This window comes from Danio aesculapii, chromosome 8 (assembly GCF_903798145.1).
Source record: "Danio aesculapii chromosome 8, fDanAes4.1, whole genome shotgun sequence".
Lineage (NCBI taxonomy): Eukaryota > Metazoa > Chordata > Actinopteri > Cypriniformes > Danionidae > Danio > Danio aesculapii.
This window is the reverse complement of record NC_079442.1, coordinates 10,156,932-10,174,421: the sequence shown is the minus strand read 5'-3', so window position 1 is coordinate 10,174,421 and position 17,490 is coordinate 10,156,932. Positions and strand designations below refer to the sequence as shown.

The 17,490-nt window shown below is 35.0% G+C and overlaps 1 protein-coding gene across 2 annotated transcripts in view; it reads left to right on the top strand.

Annotated features, from left to right (window-relative positions):
• Positions 1-17,121, top strand: part of rab11fip1a (RAB11 family interacting protein 1 (class I) a) — a 33,472-nt gene extending 16,351 nt beyond the window's left edge. The window contains exons 3-5 of one of the 2 annotated variants that reach the window (XR_008838196.1): positions 5,315-6,191; positions 11,293-12,899; positions 13,905-13,995. Coding sequence is in view for 1 of the 2 variants with exons in the window: in XM_056463152.1 (XP_056319127.1) it covers positions 5,315-6,191; positions 13,905-14,016; positions 16,206-16,250 (1,034 nt within the window). In the remaining variant the exon portion in view is untranslated. Of the gene's footprint in view, positions 1-5,314; positions 6,192-11,292; positions 12,900-13,904; positions 14,017-16,205 lie in introns of those variants that run through there. The other variant, XM_056463152.1, reaches the window with a different exon arrangement.
• Positions 17,122-17,490: the final 369 nt, after the last annotated feature.

Sequence of the window (17,490 nt, the reverse complement as noted above, 5' to 3'; positions counted from 1 at the left end):
ATCAATTCAAAACGTTATAACATCGTGATTAAGATATTAAGGAGCATGTGACACTGTAGACTAGAGCAGTGGTTCTCAACCGCATTCCTAAAGGACCACAAGCACAGCATGTTTTGGGTGTCTCTTTTGTCTGTCACTCCAATTTAAGGTCTTCAGTCTTTGCTAATGAGCTGATGATCTGAATCAGGCGTGTTTGCTTAAGCTTGGTTTATACTCGACATGTTCGCTTGAGTGCGTGCAGCAAATGTGACGTCATCGCGGAGTTTGCGGAGGTTTGCTTTGGGTGCGCGCGACATGATTTCGGCTGGTGGAGTGCACTTTTTTTGAGACTCAAGCGAACAGTGCGTGCGGCGCCACAACTGATTTGAGTATGAAACACTTTAAAAAGATTTTGTCTGAAACAGGTATGACTGTACAGACATCTTTATGATGCGTGATCATAGGCATAAGCAGATGACCAATAATTCTTTGCTATAAATTGCAACAGTAGTGGGAAAGGAAGAAAAATTTTGTTAAAAAGTTTCTAAAAACCTGAGGGATAAGTTTGTTAAAGCCATAAAGAGAGGCCTTGGCAAAAGTGGAGACCTGGGTGGTTTTAATACACAATTACAGAATATGTTTTTCCACCATTTATAGGTTTTACACTGATGTATATATTAACAATTTTGAATTTAAAACAATTTAATAATTACAAAACTATAATTAAGGAGTATTATTTCTTTCATAACTGGAAAGGAATATTTGATACTGTTTTTCTAGGCTTTACTGGTGATAATGGTCAGGGATGTTGGACCATTATTGCATTTTAGCATAAGTATAGGACAGAAACTAGCCAGACAGCAATGTGTCAATTGTGGAGCAGGCTAAATAAAATAAAAAAAAATCTGTATTTTTTTTATTAAGCGTACTTTTTTTTTTTTTGCTTTTATTCTTGCCATACTAAAAATATATATTTGTAGAGCAACCCATGTTCTGTTGTCATAAACATCTTAATAAACTTTAATAGGTAAAACTTTCCGAGATATGAACAAAAGCAGGTGATGCATCAAAGTTTGATTAAAAAAAAATCTTCAATGTTATAAAAATCTTTAATCATTAAAATAATTTATGAAAATAATACAAATAATTAGTTTACAAATATTGAATGATATTAATGTTCTAGAAACTTTCTACTTCTCTATCCGTCTGACTTTACGGTCAGTTTCTTTTGACCGCCCCCCTGTCGTTTTAAAGAATATCACAATGGCGAACGAGGTGCACGTGCAGTCAGCGGAAGTGTGCGATGCGGCGCCACTCAAAAGTCTAAATCCAGCCTTAAAGGGCCATGAAACCCCCCTCTCTCAGCAGGGTGTTTTCACACCTTTTACTTTTGAAGAAGTAAGGAAAGTGGGTGTGTCCAGCAGCAAAAGAGGGAATGCTTTGCATGAAAATGGTAGTTACATTACGTGCGGCCAGCAACTCAAACACAGAGGCAAGGGAGATAGACTGTGATTCGGAGAGCTATGTAAAACCCGAGGCGAATATTAAAGTCTCACAATGGTAGTAGATATGAACAATACCAAGTGATGCATCAAAGTTTGATTAGTAGTTATAATTGATTAGTAGTTATAATTCCCAAGTGTATTTGTTGAAATAAACAAATAACTAATAAATACACCATTTTGTAACTGTTGAAAAACTGTTTAAAAAGACACCGAACAATGCATTTTCAGTCCATAATATTGTAGTAATATTACTGTAAACTACTTAGTGACTTCAGTCATTTCACCAAGTAATGTCTTCAAAAACTGAAAGAGTACTGCTGACTTTACCATCTGGAGAAACATAAACAAAAAACATTGATCGCACACTTACCAAATCCATAAAGACAGGACAATAAACACGAACTGGAGTGGCAGCTTTTTTTTTTTTTTTTTTTTTTTTTTTTAAATTTTTTTAAGGAGACGAGTGGCAGATTCGTATTTCACCATTTCCAGATTCGAAAAGCTCTTGGTTAAAAACAGTTTCTCTGCTTGGCGTGCTAGCAGACCACTCTAATCCAACTGCTTGGGTCCTCACGCCAGCTGTGCTTTCATCGCAGGGAAATGGAAACAACTTTTGTTACAGCACATTTAAAAACGGAACACTGAAGACTCGTGTCTTCGAACAATTCTTCTTTTTCTTCTTCCACTTGTTTTAATTATGGGTGGCAATCCAACATGGCATCTCTCTGACCACTGTAACAGATAAAAGGAGTCTTCAAAGCTACATCATGCATATTAATGAAGTTGTATCTCATTCATAGTAGAGCGCGTGGAGTTTAAACCAACGCTGCGTCCCAATTCGCACACTTATACTACACCCTAAAAGTATGTACTTTTTTTGTGAAGGAAAAGTACACACTTTTGAGTGTGTAAGAGGAGAGTATGCAAGCTTTTGTGACATACTACTTCCTCATTAACAGATCGTTGTGTTGCTTTGTTACGAGCCCTGTCAATCATGCACACATCATCCACATTTCTTTCATATTTAATTTCCTACCTTATTGGAGAAGCAGCAGCAGCAGGTTAATCTCCCATTCACGAGTCTTTCATGCAGAGAAATCTCCTCAGGCGTTAGGATGATTCTGCATTCAGACGTTAATGTCCAAACATGTCTTTATATAAGTTCAGTGTTGTTGCAAATGAAATATAACACAGAAAACGCGATTAAAACATGTTCCAGTGGGCTAGATATTCATTAAGTCATACAAATATCTTTACTGAAGCCTCTCTACTTGACGGTTGGTCTCGCGCGTCCATCATGTTTGTAGTTTGTTTACACTTTTCACCTGTTTGTAGTTCTAAATCGGATTCACGTCCTATGCGCAATGTTGTGGGCAATATCAGCGATTAGAGTATGGACGCTTCTACACTTCGAGTTTTTACCGGAAATGGTAAACGATACGGGAACCTTTGGCATACTCTTTTCAACATACTACGATTTGGGACATACTAATTTTACTTTCAAATACTATTTAGGATGGATAGTGTGCGAATTGGGATGCAGCACAACTCTTTTTTTATGAATTAATGCTAAAAACTCAAAAACGTCACTTTGTACCAGCCGGTACAGACAGCCAATCTCAATGCTGGAATTTACACGATGATCTCATCGTTGTGACGTAAAGCTTAAAAAAAAAATTTAAAACTGGAAAAACAAATTTGCTCTAAACAACCAAAAAAAACAACCAATTTTCACTTTTTTTGTGAAATATATGTGTCTTGATAGTGTTTTTAGCAACATGGGACATGGATATGACTGTTAACTTCTCAAATTGCGTGTTGATGTTTTGTGACTCTTTCATGAGACATAGAAATGTGCGGAGCTAGTGGTCCTCCAGGAACGTGGTTGAGAAACACTGGACTAGAGTAATTGCTGTTCATAATTAAGCTAATTTCATTACAGGAAAGCATTTTCATTTTTAAATATATTAAACCAGAACCAGTTTATTTTAAATAAAACATTATTTTATTTTTGTCACCATAATAATGAAATAATAATTACTTTATTTGCACAAAATAATAAAATAAACACAACATCAGCTAACTTGCTTTTATCTTTAATTAAATGTTTATTGTTGTTATTTCTATGTTATATTTTGTGTTTAACAATGTCTCTCATCAATATAATTTTTTTTTCTGCTTCATTTTTTTAAACTTAATGTGTGCTTGAATAATAAAAAAAACGTATTTATAAATGTGTTGATAAATGTGTTGAGACTAATGCGATCAATACGAAGTAATGGCTGCTGAAATGAAAATTGAGTAGTATTATTTATATATTATGGTTATAAAAACATGTATAATATTGTAATCGATAAATGGCAAATTTATAAAATAAATTAAATCCTCAAAATGTGCTGTTAGGTAAGAAGCCGTCTAAGATATCACTGTAAAAACTATAATTTTAAGATTGCATTTTGCTGTAGTCATTTCTTATAAATAAAAAGCCATCATTTTAACATTCATATAACGTTTCACTATTAAAGGAATAATATTACTATTAAAGCATGTGTATTATTATTTTTATTAATATAGCTAGGGATACACCGATCGATCTGCCAGAGATCAGTATCAGCTGATAATCACATTTTATGACTCGATCGGTACTCGCTTATCTGGATGATCACATGAACCAATTACAAGTGTTAGTTTTCCAGGGTATCCACGAGGTCTTAAAGTCTTAATGTCTTAAATATCAAAAACAAAATTTTAGGCCTTAAGTCATACATTCACTGAAATATTGTGTTGTATGTCTTAAATAATTTTAAACAGGTCTTAATTGTCCTCTGTTCAAGTAAGTACATCTTAATAAAAATAAGGGAAAGAAAACTAAAAACAATTACACAATTTCTCATGATAATAACAGAGCAATATTTCACTTTACGTCATCTTCTGTTCATACAAAACTATTTATAGAAGGCGGAGTAGCCATAATATTTTAAATAGGCATAAAACTTAAGGTTTTAAAACCGAAATGCAATAGGTTGAATAGAAGTTATACTCAATCAATTTGGACCAAAAGCCAACAAATATAATTTTTTGGTTATGTAATTGCCTCCACAATAAAATAAATAAACCTTTAAAAATGTTAAGCTCGTCGAAAGTAATATTATGTTGAAAATGGTGTATACAACTTTTTTTTTTACATTAAAGTATGTTGCTAAGAAATAATTAAATTTTTTATTTTTTTTGTGGCAAGCTAAAAAAAATCCATTGGCCCAACAGGTCCACTAGAAATAATCATTAGTGTTTAACCCTGTTCAAGTCATTCAAAATGGTCTTTAAAAGTCTTAAATTTGACTTTATGAAACCTGCAAAAACCCTGTTTACTGCTTTACAAGCAGAGGAAGATGCATTTTAACTTCTTATGCATCAAAAATGCGCTCCAAACTTTTTCTTCATTGAGGCACGTTGAATTATTCTTTCATCATTTAGCAATGTTTCCAAATTGCATTGTTTCTGAATTGAACAAAATTTTTTATCTATTTAATCTATTATTTTCTGTAAAGCTGCTTCTGACCATAACATGTCCACACTAAATGGTTATAAAAGACATGTTTAAGGGATTATTTGCAACATCTTTCATTTATTATTTTAGGAAAGGAGAAAGCTTTACTTAAGTATCGTACTTTGAGGGAAAATATGCTTTATGCAGTGTTAAAGTTATATAAAGCTTGAAGCAGCGGCCGATCAGCATGATCTGCATGAAATTTCTGATCAGCGCATCCCTTATTATAGCTTTGTTTAGTAGAAAATACCAAAACTTTTTTCTTCACTTTTTCCTCCTACAGTGAAAAAGAAGTTTAAAATTCTGGGACACAAACGCACCGACAGCTCGGATAGCAAAGTGTCACTTGGCCCCTTTTCTCTTCTGAGCCGCTCTAAACAGAACATCCAGGAGCAGAATAACCTCTGTATCAATGGCAGCCACGTTTATGCAGAAGATCAAGAACCCAAAGCCAGCTTTGGCTCCACGCTCAGCCTGAACAGCTCCGGAAAAGGTTCAGTAGAGGATGTTCGTAAATTCCATCAACGGAATATGTCTGACGTCTCCATTGACTCATTAAAAGGCCTAAGTATTCCCTCGTACAAGCCTGAAGTGCAAGACAAAACTGTCCCACAGCGCCCTCTGGAGGACAAAAACCTCAACTTGCATCCTGTGAAGGTGCTGGAGGAGGAGAAAGAAAAGAAACCTGAAGGAAGAAGCCTGCAAGAGATGCTGGACCGGCAGGAGGAACAAGAGCAATGGAGGCAGCAGGAACGAGAAAGGAAGCAGGAGGAAGAGAGGAAAGAGCAGGAGAGGAAGCGCAGAGAAGAGGAAGAGCTGCAGAGGAAGAGACGAGAAGAGGAGACTCGGCATACTGAGGAGCAGCGGCACCAGGAGGAGAGCAGAGTAACTGAGCGGCTCTCCTCGCTCTTTGGCATTGGAAGGAAAAAGGAGGAGAAGAAAGAAGGGTCTGGTTCTCCAGCTATGAATGAAGCCAAACATCTGAATGTGTCCTCCTCCACAAACCCCTTTGAAGACATTCCCCTCACCCCAGATACTTCAGCTTCTTTGCCAGAAGAGAGATCCACAGACCCTCGGAGGGGCATCAGGGGCATTACCCCAACACCACCCGCTAGTGCTTTCCCTAGCCGCACAGCAAAAGTGTCCGCTGTCAAGCCAAGGTGAGTCCTCCTTCTGATATTTTTCCATTAATGTGATTTATTACCATTTTTCGAATGTTATTATGTAACATTCCAATACAATCGCATGCCAGTTTGCACCTTTTTTTGATTCAGTGGCTAATTTGTATGAATTTGTGCAATCTCATTCATACAATTTGCTTATCTCCCAATGATGGTTGGGATTAAGGGTGGGGTTTGGTGCCATGCTTTCCTACTTGTAAAAACTGATCCCTTTGATGAATTAGCCTAAACTGACAAAATGTAAATGAGTTTACAATGTTTCCTCGTGAGATTGTGCTTAACATTCTGCATATTGTGGAGATATTAATACACGTTTATTTGACCAATAAGTAACATTTTACTGTAGATTGTACTTGAGCAGAACCAGACATGTTTTGTTTTGGAAACTTGGGCTGAGCGATGCAGGAAAAAAAACATTACGATATAATGTTTAATATCATTCGGTATCAATTATTGAATATGTTTTTACAATCCATTTAAAAACATTAGAATTTTTTATTTAACCATTTTATTTTAATTTACCAACATTACTTAGGCAAATAGTTTTGATAGTAAAGACAAAAACAAAAAAATATTGTCTTCTAATAAATTAATCATAAGTGTTAAAGTGACTCAAACTTAAGCGTGTGCAACGATAAAGTGCTGAACAATCTGAATGCTGAACAAAGCAAACTTTAAAGTTGATTAACATCTGTAAGTTGTTTATAATAATCACACCGTAATCCACAAACTCTTAACCACAAAACATATTATGATAATCAAATCTGAGGTTTCAAGTAAAGGAACTAACCATCATTATTCAAATACATACTGCAACATTACAAATTGTGAAGTTAAATGAGTACATTACCCCTATGCGAAATCTTTCAGATGCAGTGCTAGTGGCTGGAATGCACAAGAAAAGAAACCAAAAAGCCACTCTGGTGACATCCTTTTTTTATTTCCAATCTCTTAACTGCTGCTTGTCACGGCACTCATTTTTGTTATTCTGACCTGAGGTGGCAAAACCCAACCAGAGTCTGTCTAAAAGCATGTGAAAAGCATGAGTGCGTGGATACGGTTTCCTTCACCAATGCGGTTTAAACTCGCACTCCCTGGCATCTGTCATAACTAGGCGACCCTCAACCGTTTTCTCAGAGGATGACAAGCAAACAAACATTGCTGCAGTTCCGATACTCGTTTGTATTTATGAAGCGAATGAAAAAGTGCAGCAGTGTTTGGGTGCTCTGTGTTTGTCTGAGTCTGCCATTATTACTGAAATGTGTATATTGCATACAAAGTGTGAAGTAGGTTGGTTAGTTGGTTAGTTAGGTCATGAATCCCGGTGCGCACACAACATTCTGAAATGTTTTTAACTAGGTGCACCTGGAAAATGCACGCGCCACTTGCATTGCACCAAGCCGTGCACCTCGATTGGAAATAACTCTAAGCTTATTGGCATTACTTCCAAGGCACGCACTCAGCAGCCACATTTTAATATTATAGCGCTTCATACCTAAACTTCATTCCAAACTTTTTTTATCGTTATTGACAATGGTGTTTGGTTTATAAATATCTATACCGTTTTATCGGCCCAGCCCTATTGTAAACATTCTCTTTTAGAATCTACCGGAATGCCTGATGATCATTCCCTGATCCCTTTGGTTTGAAAAAAATTAATAAATAAAATGGATAAATAAATAAAGCTTGTCCACATAAAATAAATGCAAGAATGTACGCCAGGAACAACACTTTAGATTATCAGGTTGATTATTTTTTTAGAGCAAACTGCAATGAAGATGCAATACTCTTCATCGTTATATCAGTGCATAAAAATTTTCATTATTTGTAATTAGACAGTGGAGGGGGGGGGGGGGGGTAATTATGGTAACATGTTTTCAATGTATTTACTAACATGAACAAAACTACACACGACACGGCACTACGACACGGCACTGCGACACACAATACAAGCTATGTTTTGCCATGTTAAAAAGAGTTTTTGTCCTTACTATCTACGGTGTCGACACAAAAAGCATTTCTAAAATAGAAATTTCATATTTCCTCGACGTCACGACAGAACAATAGCATTTTCTACTGTGATAAAGATCTCCTCAATTACAGATTATGTACTTTATTCACTGTTAAATGCTACTAGTGTGAGTTTAAATACCATTTTACAGGAGATGTATTGCCATACTATTGAAAGGAGCAGCAGATATTTCACCTCAGATCTTGACAATAAAATATGTAGCAAATGAAAACGAAAGCCAATGAAAACTGATACAGTGCAAACCAACAACATCAGCCATTCAGTAGCCCCATTAATAATATCAAAGAGGTTTTATGTATTAAGTAGATGTAAAAGCCTTTACCATTTTATTGGGAGTGCAGTGGCTGGTATTTAAATGTTTCTGTCATCTATAATATCTATAATATATATTTATCTATTTATTACCAATATTTACTATTAAACTTTTGTTTTTCGAGCATGTTTAAAAACAACACAATTTGACCAAAGGGCTTCATAATTTTATACTGCGGCATGCACACAGTTAAAACACATGCAGTGTGAAACAGACCAACACATTACAGTATTACAGCCACTAAGGGCAGTTGTACTCAACTGAAAAGTTAATTAACGTTATTTAAGTTGTTCATTATTAGTTCATGTTAACTCACAGAACTTTGCATTTAAATAATGTGTACTATGATTAATGAAACTTGTACAAGTTTGTTCATACTTACAGTAGTTCATGTCAATAAGTACATTAATTAACATTAACTAATAGGCCTAATAGGACATTAACATTAACTATTTAGGTTTCCTGTTCTTATATTATACACATGTATGTAAAAGTTTTGGTCCGTGATATATGGTGGTTCTGATAATACAGTAGGTTTATTGTAGAAATGGAATTCATTTGAAAAGATGTGCCTTTCCTTCAGTGCAATTATGTTTGCTAAATCACCCAGCTTAGGATCTATGAGGATATATGATCAGTAATTTAAGTTTGAGCAGTTTGTCAGTTGTATTTCCTTTTATCCCTTTTTATTCTGAGGCTGAATGGCAAGTCATGCTGTCCTGTAATACAGTTTGCATCTCGCCATCTGAGAGCTGAGGAAAATCCGGGCTGAAATTTGACTCCTCTCATCTCTCTCTGCTGCACTGCTCTTAAAGGAGAAATCCCCCCTTTCTTTTTTTTTTCTTCTTCAGACAAAGCACCCTTGTTAAAATTGCAGATGGTCAATAACAGATGATCTGAAATAAATTGCACTTAAGTAGCTTTAGTGAAACGGACCAAAATTGTTGCGTTTTTTTTTTTTTTTTTTATACTAAGGTCTTCCATTAGCTGTCTTGCCTCTCGGCAGAACAGTCCCCCCTTGTGAAAGTGTTTGGAGGGGGTTTTCTGTAAAGAGATAAGATCATTGTTTCTCTACTACATGTGGGGGTTTGGTAATCACATGGTTTCATACTGTTGGGTGAAAGTAGAACACATGGAATCACAATAGTAGTTTCAGTGTTTTTAAAAAGGCTTTAACATTCTATTTTTTAATCTTCACCTGTAGTACGGCTGCATAATATTGGAAAAAATTTACATTGCGATTTATTTTATTTATTTATTTTTTTCTGATAAACATTGCGATATCAACACAATCTTACCAGATGACTTAAATAGCTCTATGTGCATAGTAATTACTTAAGATTGGGATGATTCTGTAGGGGAGTGAAATATAAATATTTCTATTTGTACAATAGCACTGCATAGTCTTCATCATATAAATACGTCAATAAAATAATCTTTGTTAAACTTCTTTATGCACTTCTAAAATGCTTTAAACTTTTAAAATGCTTACACATTCACAGACCTTAAAACACATGCAGACGATAAACTTTCACTCTATTATGGATTAGTTTTGCAGTGTCTCCACAAATCTCATGTTTTTTTGTTTCTGGACATCTATAATCCTATCTCAACATTGCATATCTTGTGACGTGAATATTGCGAATGCACATATTGCGATATTGATGCTTAAACGATATATTGTGCAGCCCTAGTCTGTAGTAATTTAGACTGAGCTATGCATAAATTAGAATATATTTATTTAGTTTGTTATATCCTAATGTTTAACCTCTGACATGAAGTGTTGTTACTCTGTACTTGTTTATCCATTGTGCAAAAAAATACCTGATTAACCTACACTAAACAAATGTATTTAGATATATGTAATTTATAACAGCATTCTGTGTTTTTTATATAGAACAGATTTCATTCGGACTCTATTTGACTTACTTAACCTGTTAAGCAGAAAGCATCTGATTGGTTAGTTGAGGAAGGAATGTAGTCTGGATTGTCAAATGCTGATTTTCTGGTATGGACTGAAACGAGTTGTGTTGATGAGCTTGTACGTTTACAGTCAGTGACTGAGAGACATAGTCTTAAGGAAAAGAGTCAAGCTTTACTTTTTTTTTGTACTGGGAGTTTTAATGATTCTACAGAAGGAACTTCTGTTTTGTGGTGATTAATTCTGTTGAAATGGTGAGTAAATTGTTGTTTTGACAATAGAAAGATTCAGGAATGTGGTTTGTTTGTTTTCGATCTTTTAGATTTGGAAATGCACACTGAATTTCCTCCCTTCTCTCTAGGGTTTGTGTTAAAATACTTTTGGTATACAATATAGAAATTTAAGTAAATTAATTTACATTAATAATAGTAAACATGTTTGAAGTAAAAGTTCCTTTGAAGTAAAAAGTATCCTTAGAAATTGTGTAATATTAATTATGGGAATTGTTAATGGGTACATTTGTTTAAAAGTTCTTTGGTAATCAACTTAAAGTAACAATATGTGCAGTTTTGGTGCCATTTAATAAGGAGAAGGACATTATTCTGTTTTTTATATTTCTTTGTCAATGAAGTGTCTATCTGGCTGTTTTATGAGAATAGAATTTAGGAACTCTGTGCTATTTTTTTTTTATTGGTTTGAACTTATATATTGGGATGTTTTCAATTTCACTAGTGATGCCCAGCTAAAACATATTTGACCATAAAGTGCTGCTAAAGCCATAAGTTGACCATTTTATGCTTTTACTCTTTGGCAGATTGGCTCTGAATGTATTGCCTGAAACGCATAATAGCCTGTCCCAATCGCCCTCAAACTTTGTAAACACTCAGAGCACGATCCACGCTTCTCCAGTTTCCTCATCCCTTTCTACTGATCCATTTGAGTCTCTTGGTATGTTTTCTGATCTTCATTCTTCTCTGGCACCACCTAAACCTCCGAGAAGTTTCAGCGAGTCAATTGAATCCAATATGGAAAACCTCTCTGCTCCCAAATCTGAGAAGCGACAGGCTCCCCTTCCCCCTGGTTATACTGGGGGCTCATCCAGTGCTAGAAATGGTGGGCAGGACTCCAAAAATACTCAAAGGCCTCCTCTTCCTCTCCCTGACTATGAAACACTTTTTCCCAAGAAGAGGCATGGGGTGATGAGTCAAACACGTTGGGATCATATTATCGCAGAGGTAAACCAGAGAAACTGGGATTTTTCAGAAGAGGTGAATGTAGATGGACCAAACAAATCATTGTCGAATTCATCTGCAGTTTTAAAAGACAGAACCTCATCCAACATTAACCAGCATCAAAGAATCATGAGCCTCTTCCACCTGCCCTTACGAGGCCCAAAGAAGCCCTCAAGCCACCAAAAGTTCATGAAACTTCAGAACCAACGTTTAAGACCACTGTCCAACATGACAATTTCAATGAGTCTTTATATGCTACAGTTAATAAACCTGGAAAATCGAAGAACTTGGAAAGCAACCCATATCCAACTGTCCAACATTTACCTCAGGATATGGAAAGCAAGAGTCCTGATGGCATTACCCATCAAACCTCCTATTCAAAAGATAAGCCTATGCCAGCCTCCAGGACCAAACAAAATATCAATTTAAAGACTGAAGATGTGGCTAAACAGATGCCTTCAGCCAAACCCAGACAACAGTCATTAGTCAAGGACCCAGTCAGACAAGTTCAACCAGACCAGCATGTGACAACTCGGCCCGTGACATCAGAAAATAACAAAGCTGAGAAATCGGAGAAGGGCCAAAAGGGAAGTGTTTCTACAAATAAGTTTATTGAACCAGTCCACCTCAAAACATCAGACATTCCAGAAGATCTGGCAAAACTTTCTAAGGATCCCGAGGGAAGTGGAATGATCAACTCATACCCAAGTGATATACCACAGCAAACCACAGATGAGGAGGATGTGCTCTTCACTAAAGGCTTAACAAAGTTGAGAAGTCTTGAAGATCAAGAGTCATCCTACAATAAAAACCTAGCAAAAAAGGAGAACAGCATGGCACCAAAATCAGAGTCTGAAAAACAAGCTCCGAGCTTTACCGAACAAGCTAGAGCCACATTTCAGAGAAATTTTTCACTTAGAAAGAAAAATCCATCTCATCTTTACGCAACCCCTGGGAAAGCTAGTCCTGAGAATAGTAGTTTGGGTAGATCAATTTCTCAGTCTTCGCAAGATGCTGAAGATGTTGAGATGACTGTAACTAGTATTGCTTCATCAAGCAGAACCGAGACCATGCCAGAAATGACTCCAACTGGGGGCAAGACTGCACTCCGTGCTTGGGTCTCACCTTCAGAATCTCAGACATATACATTGCAGAGTGGTAGTGGAAATGCAGTTTCTAGTTCAAAAAGGTGAGAAAAGTTCTACCAACCCCCTACTAACAACTCCTTGAACTTCTCTAACAGTCTGTCATCCCTGTTGTGTCTAAACTCGTTAGCTATCAAATCAATAGTTGTTATTTACCCTGAAACCACCTCAATCAATCTCCGGCTTTACTAGATTAAATGGATTGTTTTCTCAGCATTTGTTCAATTGGTTGCTTAGTGGTTGCTTACTCCTTCCTGGGATCTTGAGGGCTGGGATTGTGGGCTTGGGGTTTAATACTGATTGCTGTTATTGATAGGTCAAAATGTCAGGGTCTTTCAAGAATGTGGATAGGGAATTGACTAGCAGTGTCTCAGATAATGCAGGGCTCTGTCCATTCTCCATTTTCTTTCTTGGTATTGTTTGCTGTATTGGATATAGTTTGTACACTTTTAAAACTTGTTGCTTGTGAGTGGCTGTCAATATGGGATTTAAATAACACAACTGATGCATACAAGAATATGAGGTCAAATGTTCATATACTGACAATTACTGCTGCGCTTGAATAATTGGACTTGTGTTTTGTGCTTTCTGTTTGTTCTAAAGATTGTTTTGTGGAATAGTTAAATTGTTCATGATTCTCTGTATGATTAATCTTTTCTTTCTGTTTGGGATTCTAAGTGTGATTGAAATGGTTTCATAAACGCTTCAAAAATGTATTGCACATTCATTAATATACACTATTGTTATTTAGCAAAATTACTTTGTTGTTATTGTACATTTGTCACATTGTATATTTATATCAATGAGAGGAAAATATTTTAATTGATTTAACTTTTTGGTAATCAAAAGTGAAGATATGCCTTTCCAAACATACAAGGTCTCCTAAATCAAATGATACAATCAAGCAGAATCATGTTCACAGACTAAATGTTTGCATTCACACCTTTTGTTTTATCTCTAAAAGTGCAAATCCTACTTGAATAACATGTGGATTAACATTAGGTTTTCATTATCAATAAGCTATTATGTCAATCTTTCTCCTGTCTCAGGCCGCATCCAGTGAAACCCATGAGCACAACGGAGAACCAGAGTCCCAGTGTTCTTGCTGTGGGGAAAGAACCAAAGACTATCACCATCAAGGAAATGGCTGAGAAGTCGAAAGTATGTTAATTTTCATACATGCTGCATGCTTAGTGTTATGAAATGTGTTATGTATCCAGTTGTTTCTTTACAAAGTGCTGACTGATACTCAATGTTTCATTTTGCATGCTCCTTTAGCATGCTACTAGTTTAAAATGTATATATTTTTTACATAGTCATACTAAAATAACAACCCATGGTTTAGAACACACATGGCCCACGGAATAATAAATTTATAGTTTTAATACAAAATACTTTTTACTGGTAGATTAATCCTAAATTTTCGATCGCAGAGAGATCGCCTTTTGCAGCATTCAAATCACATGTATAAAAGTATTTAGGCTTACCTGTAATATATGATGACGAAAGAAGCTGTGGTCTTATTTGGGATGTTGTGGGTTTCTAAGGTGTTTTCTGTCACTACTTGTTTAGCCTGCATTAATGCATTCAGTGGAAGCTGCATTATTAATCATTAAAAGATTGGGATCTCAACACCCACGCAACATAAATTGTAATTGATGGTGATTTGCACAGGTTTATTAATCCTTCGAATCGCTGCATTCAAATCTGAAAACGCAAAAATCAAAAAAAGAGATTATCTTTAGTTTTTTGAGTTAGTTATGAAGTTGCAAACAGTCAAATAACAGATGTACTGGAATAACAGTTTATAGTTTAGATAAAACCACTGATGTTTATGGTAAAGATTAAAATCACCATCATATGCATTTAACAGCGCTGAAAAATGAAAGTTGTTGGCAGCAATGACATTATTTAACCAGTAAGTGGCGACAACCAGCCATCAAAAATATGCCACTGAATAATTCTTCAAAAATCACACATCCAGCAATGAAGCATGAAGTTTTACGAGTAAATAACTGAATCATTTATTGAAAATTATACTAAAAATGAATATGGTTTGTACAAATTATAATGTTAGATTTATGCATTCAGCATTATCAGCAACAGTAGTAGTAACAGTACATTTTTCACAGTACTGAATATTTTGCCATTTATTTTTATTCAGCTGATTATTTCTTCATTTTATTTTGAACTTTTAGTTGTTAAAACCAAACGTTTCTTGCAGTGCTGGTTTTGTATTAAATGGAAAGCAAATTACATTTGTCTTCTCCCCTTTTTGGCTGATCCAAAAAATGGTCCGATCTGTGACTAAAAACCATAACGTGATCCGAACTGTGAGATTCGTAATCTGTTACACTACTGTATAATATAATATAATATAATACAATGTAATATAATATAATATAATATAATATAATTTATGTTGTTGTGTTTTATATATATATATATATATATATATATATATATATATATATATATATATATATATATATCTCATTGTAACAACGTGCTGACATTTTGCTGGATTACATTATTTTTATGTCCATCTTTGCCAGTCTCAACATTCAAACAGTTGTGTAGACTAGCCTACTAGCAGTGTATTGTAATTTCACGCTCTGCTTGCCAGTTAAAATGCAAACTTATTTCTGATATGATTCTTAGCATGCTTTCTAGAATGTCTGATATGTTTACCCTGTATGTGTCGCAAAAAAAAGAAAAAATCAATCAAACTGAAATAGATTTTGAGATATGTGTTCTAATTAAAGAGATGGACAGTTCAACCTAAAATTTTAATTCTCAAGAAGCTCAACAACAAAAAAAGTGTAAATTATGAGGTAAAAATCATTAGAAATTTCAAAACCCCTATGAATTTAGCTTGAAACTTTTTATTAAAAAATGTCTTATTTTTGGATTGGAATCTGTATTCGTATATGCAACAAATTTGGAAATTGGATTTGGGCTGATAGTCTCCACAATGCTCATATAATGTAGTGATGCCTAGTATTTCTTGTAGCATTTTTATATTTGTTTATTATTAGTGATAAAAATTTAGTTCACAGTGTGTGTATATTTCTGGGGCTTTTCAATCTTCATTTTTAGTGGAAATAATTAATCAATAATGTGACTTATTTATTTTTTATGAAATTATGTGAACAAAAATGACGTAGACGATCAGCATATACCAGTGAGCATAAAAAATACATAATATTCATAATAAACCAAATACAGGAGGTTCTTGATGATATAATCAATATAATCATAATTAATCAATTGAAATGCATTTAAACGGTATTGTACTCCACACTAACCATCTCTCTCTCTCTCACTCTCTCTCTCTCTCTTATATAAAGAATTGCGAGGGCAGTCCATACACCAGCTCACACAGGAGGAGCTGATCACACTGGTAGTAAAGCAACAGACTGAACTATCCAGAAAAGATTCCAGGATCCTCGAGTTAGAAGAGTACATCGATAACCTGCTACTCCGTGTCATAGAGGAGAAACCGGAAATCCTGCTTACACTTCATTCCAAATGTTAGTTTTTGATCTTAACATTTAATGTTACACCAAGACACTCATTTTGTTTCGATTTAGCTGATTTAGCAAGAAGGATTTTGATTTTGAAGTTCATTCAGAATGTAATGTCACTTCTTAAAATTAGTTCACTTGCTTGCATGCGGATGTGTGATAACAACATTCCAGCAACAACAACAACATGTCAGAATGCTGTAGTTTGACTTTTAGAATCCGAATGCTGGGGTTTTGTTTTGTTGGTGTTTTCTGATTGGAACATGGTACAAGCTTCTTCCTGAAAAGCCTTCCAAAAACAAACACATTCTATTTATTGATCATATCATTGTTTGTGCATCTTTCCATATTAGAGATGGCTTCTTAATGCAATATTTATTGTCTTAATCCTTGAAGATTTCCTTTCTTCCTGAAGTGATTTTGGCTTGGATCTTGATTGCTGCATTGTGTCTTGATCAAAAGGCTTGATAGGGCTTGATTTTGGCCTCATGTCACACAGTTGGGGCTCAAATCAAGGGCTGTTTAGGTATTCAGACTATAAGCACTTTTAAACTTGAACAATGTGTTAAATTTATGAAGGACAGTTTTTTTATGCTAAGTAATTATCTGAAGTTCACTGTAGATTACCTCTATAAAATGCCTTAATGAAAAACTTGCTTATGTAAAGACTGTTGTAACACTGGATATGTTAATGAATTTTCATATATATTCAATATTGACTACTTCATAACTATTTTCAGCTGAAATTGACAGTCAGCTTGTTGAATAAAATAATAAGTTAGGCTGTGATTTATGTTAAAGTGCACGTTTTCATATCTATTATAATGAAACTGACCAGGGATTAATGAGAATTCTTTGAAGACGTTCATAAAAAACCCTTGATATCAGATTTTTTTAAGCACAATGTGATTACTGTGATCTAATGCGGTTCTCTAATGAACAAGCAAATAACTGTTGGCGAGGATTGGTTATTTGAATATCAGGTGATGTGGTACTTTCCTCAATGCTGGTGATGTATCATATTAATATTTTTTTATTTGATTTGTCTGTTGTGAAACCAAAGATCTGTGAAAGTCTTACTCTTAAGGACTCTGATGCAGTACAAATA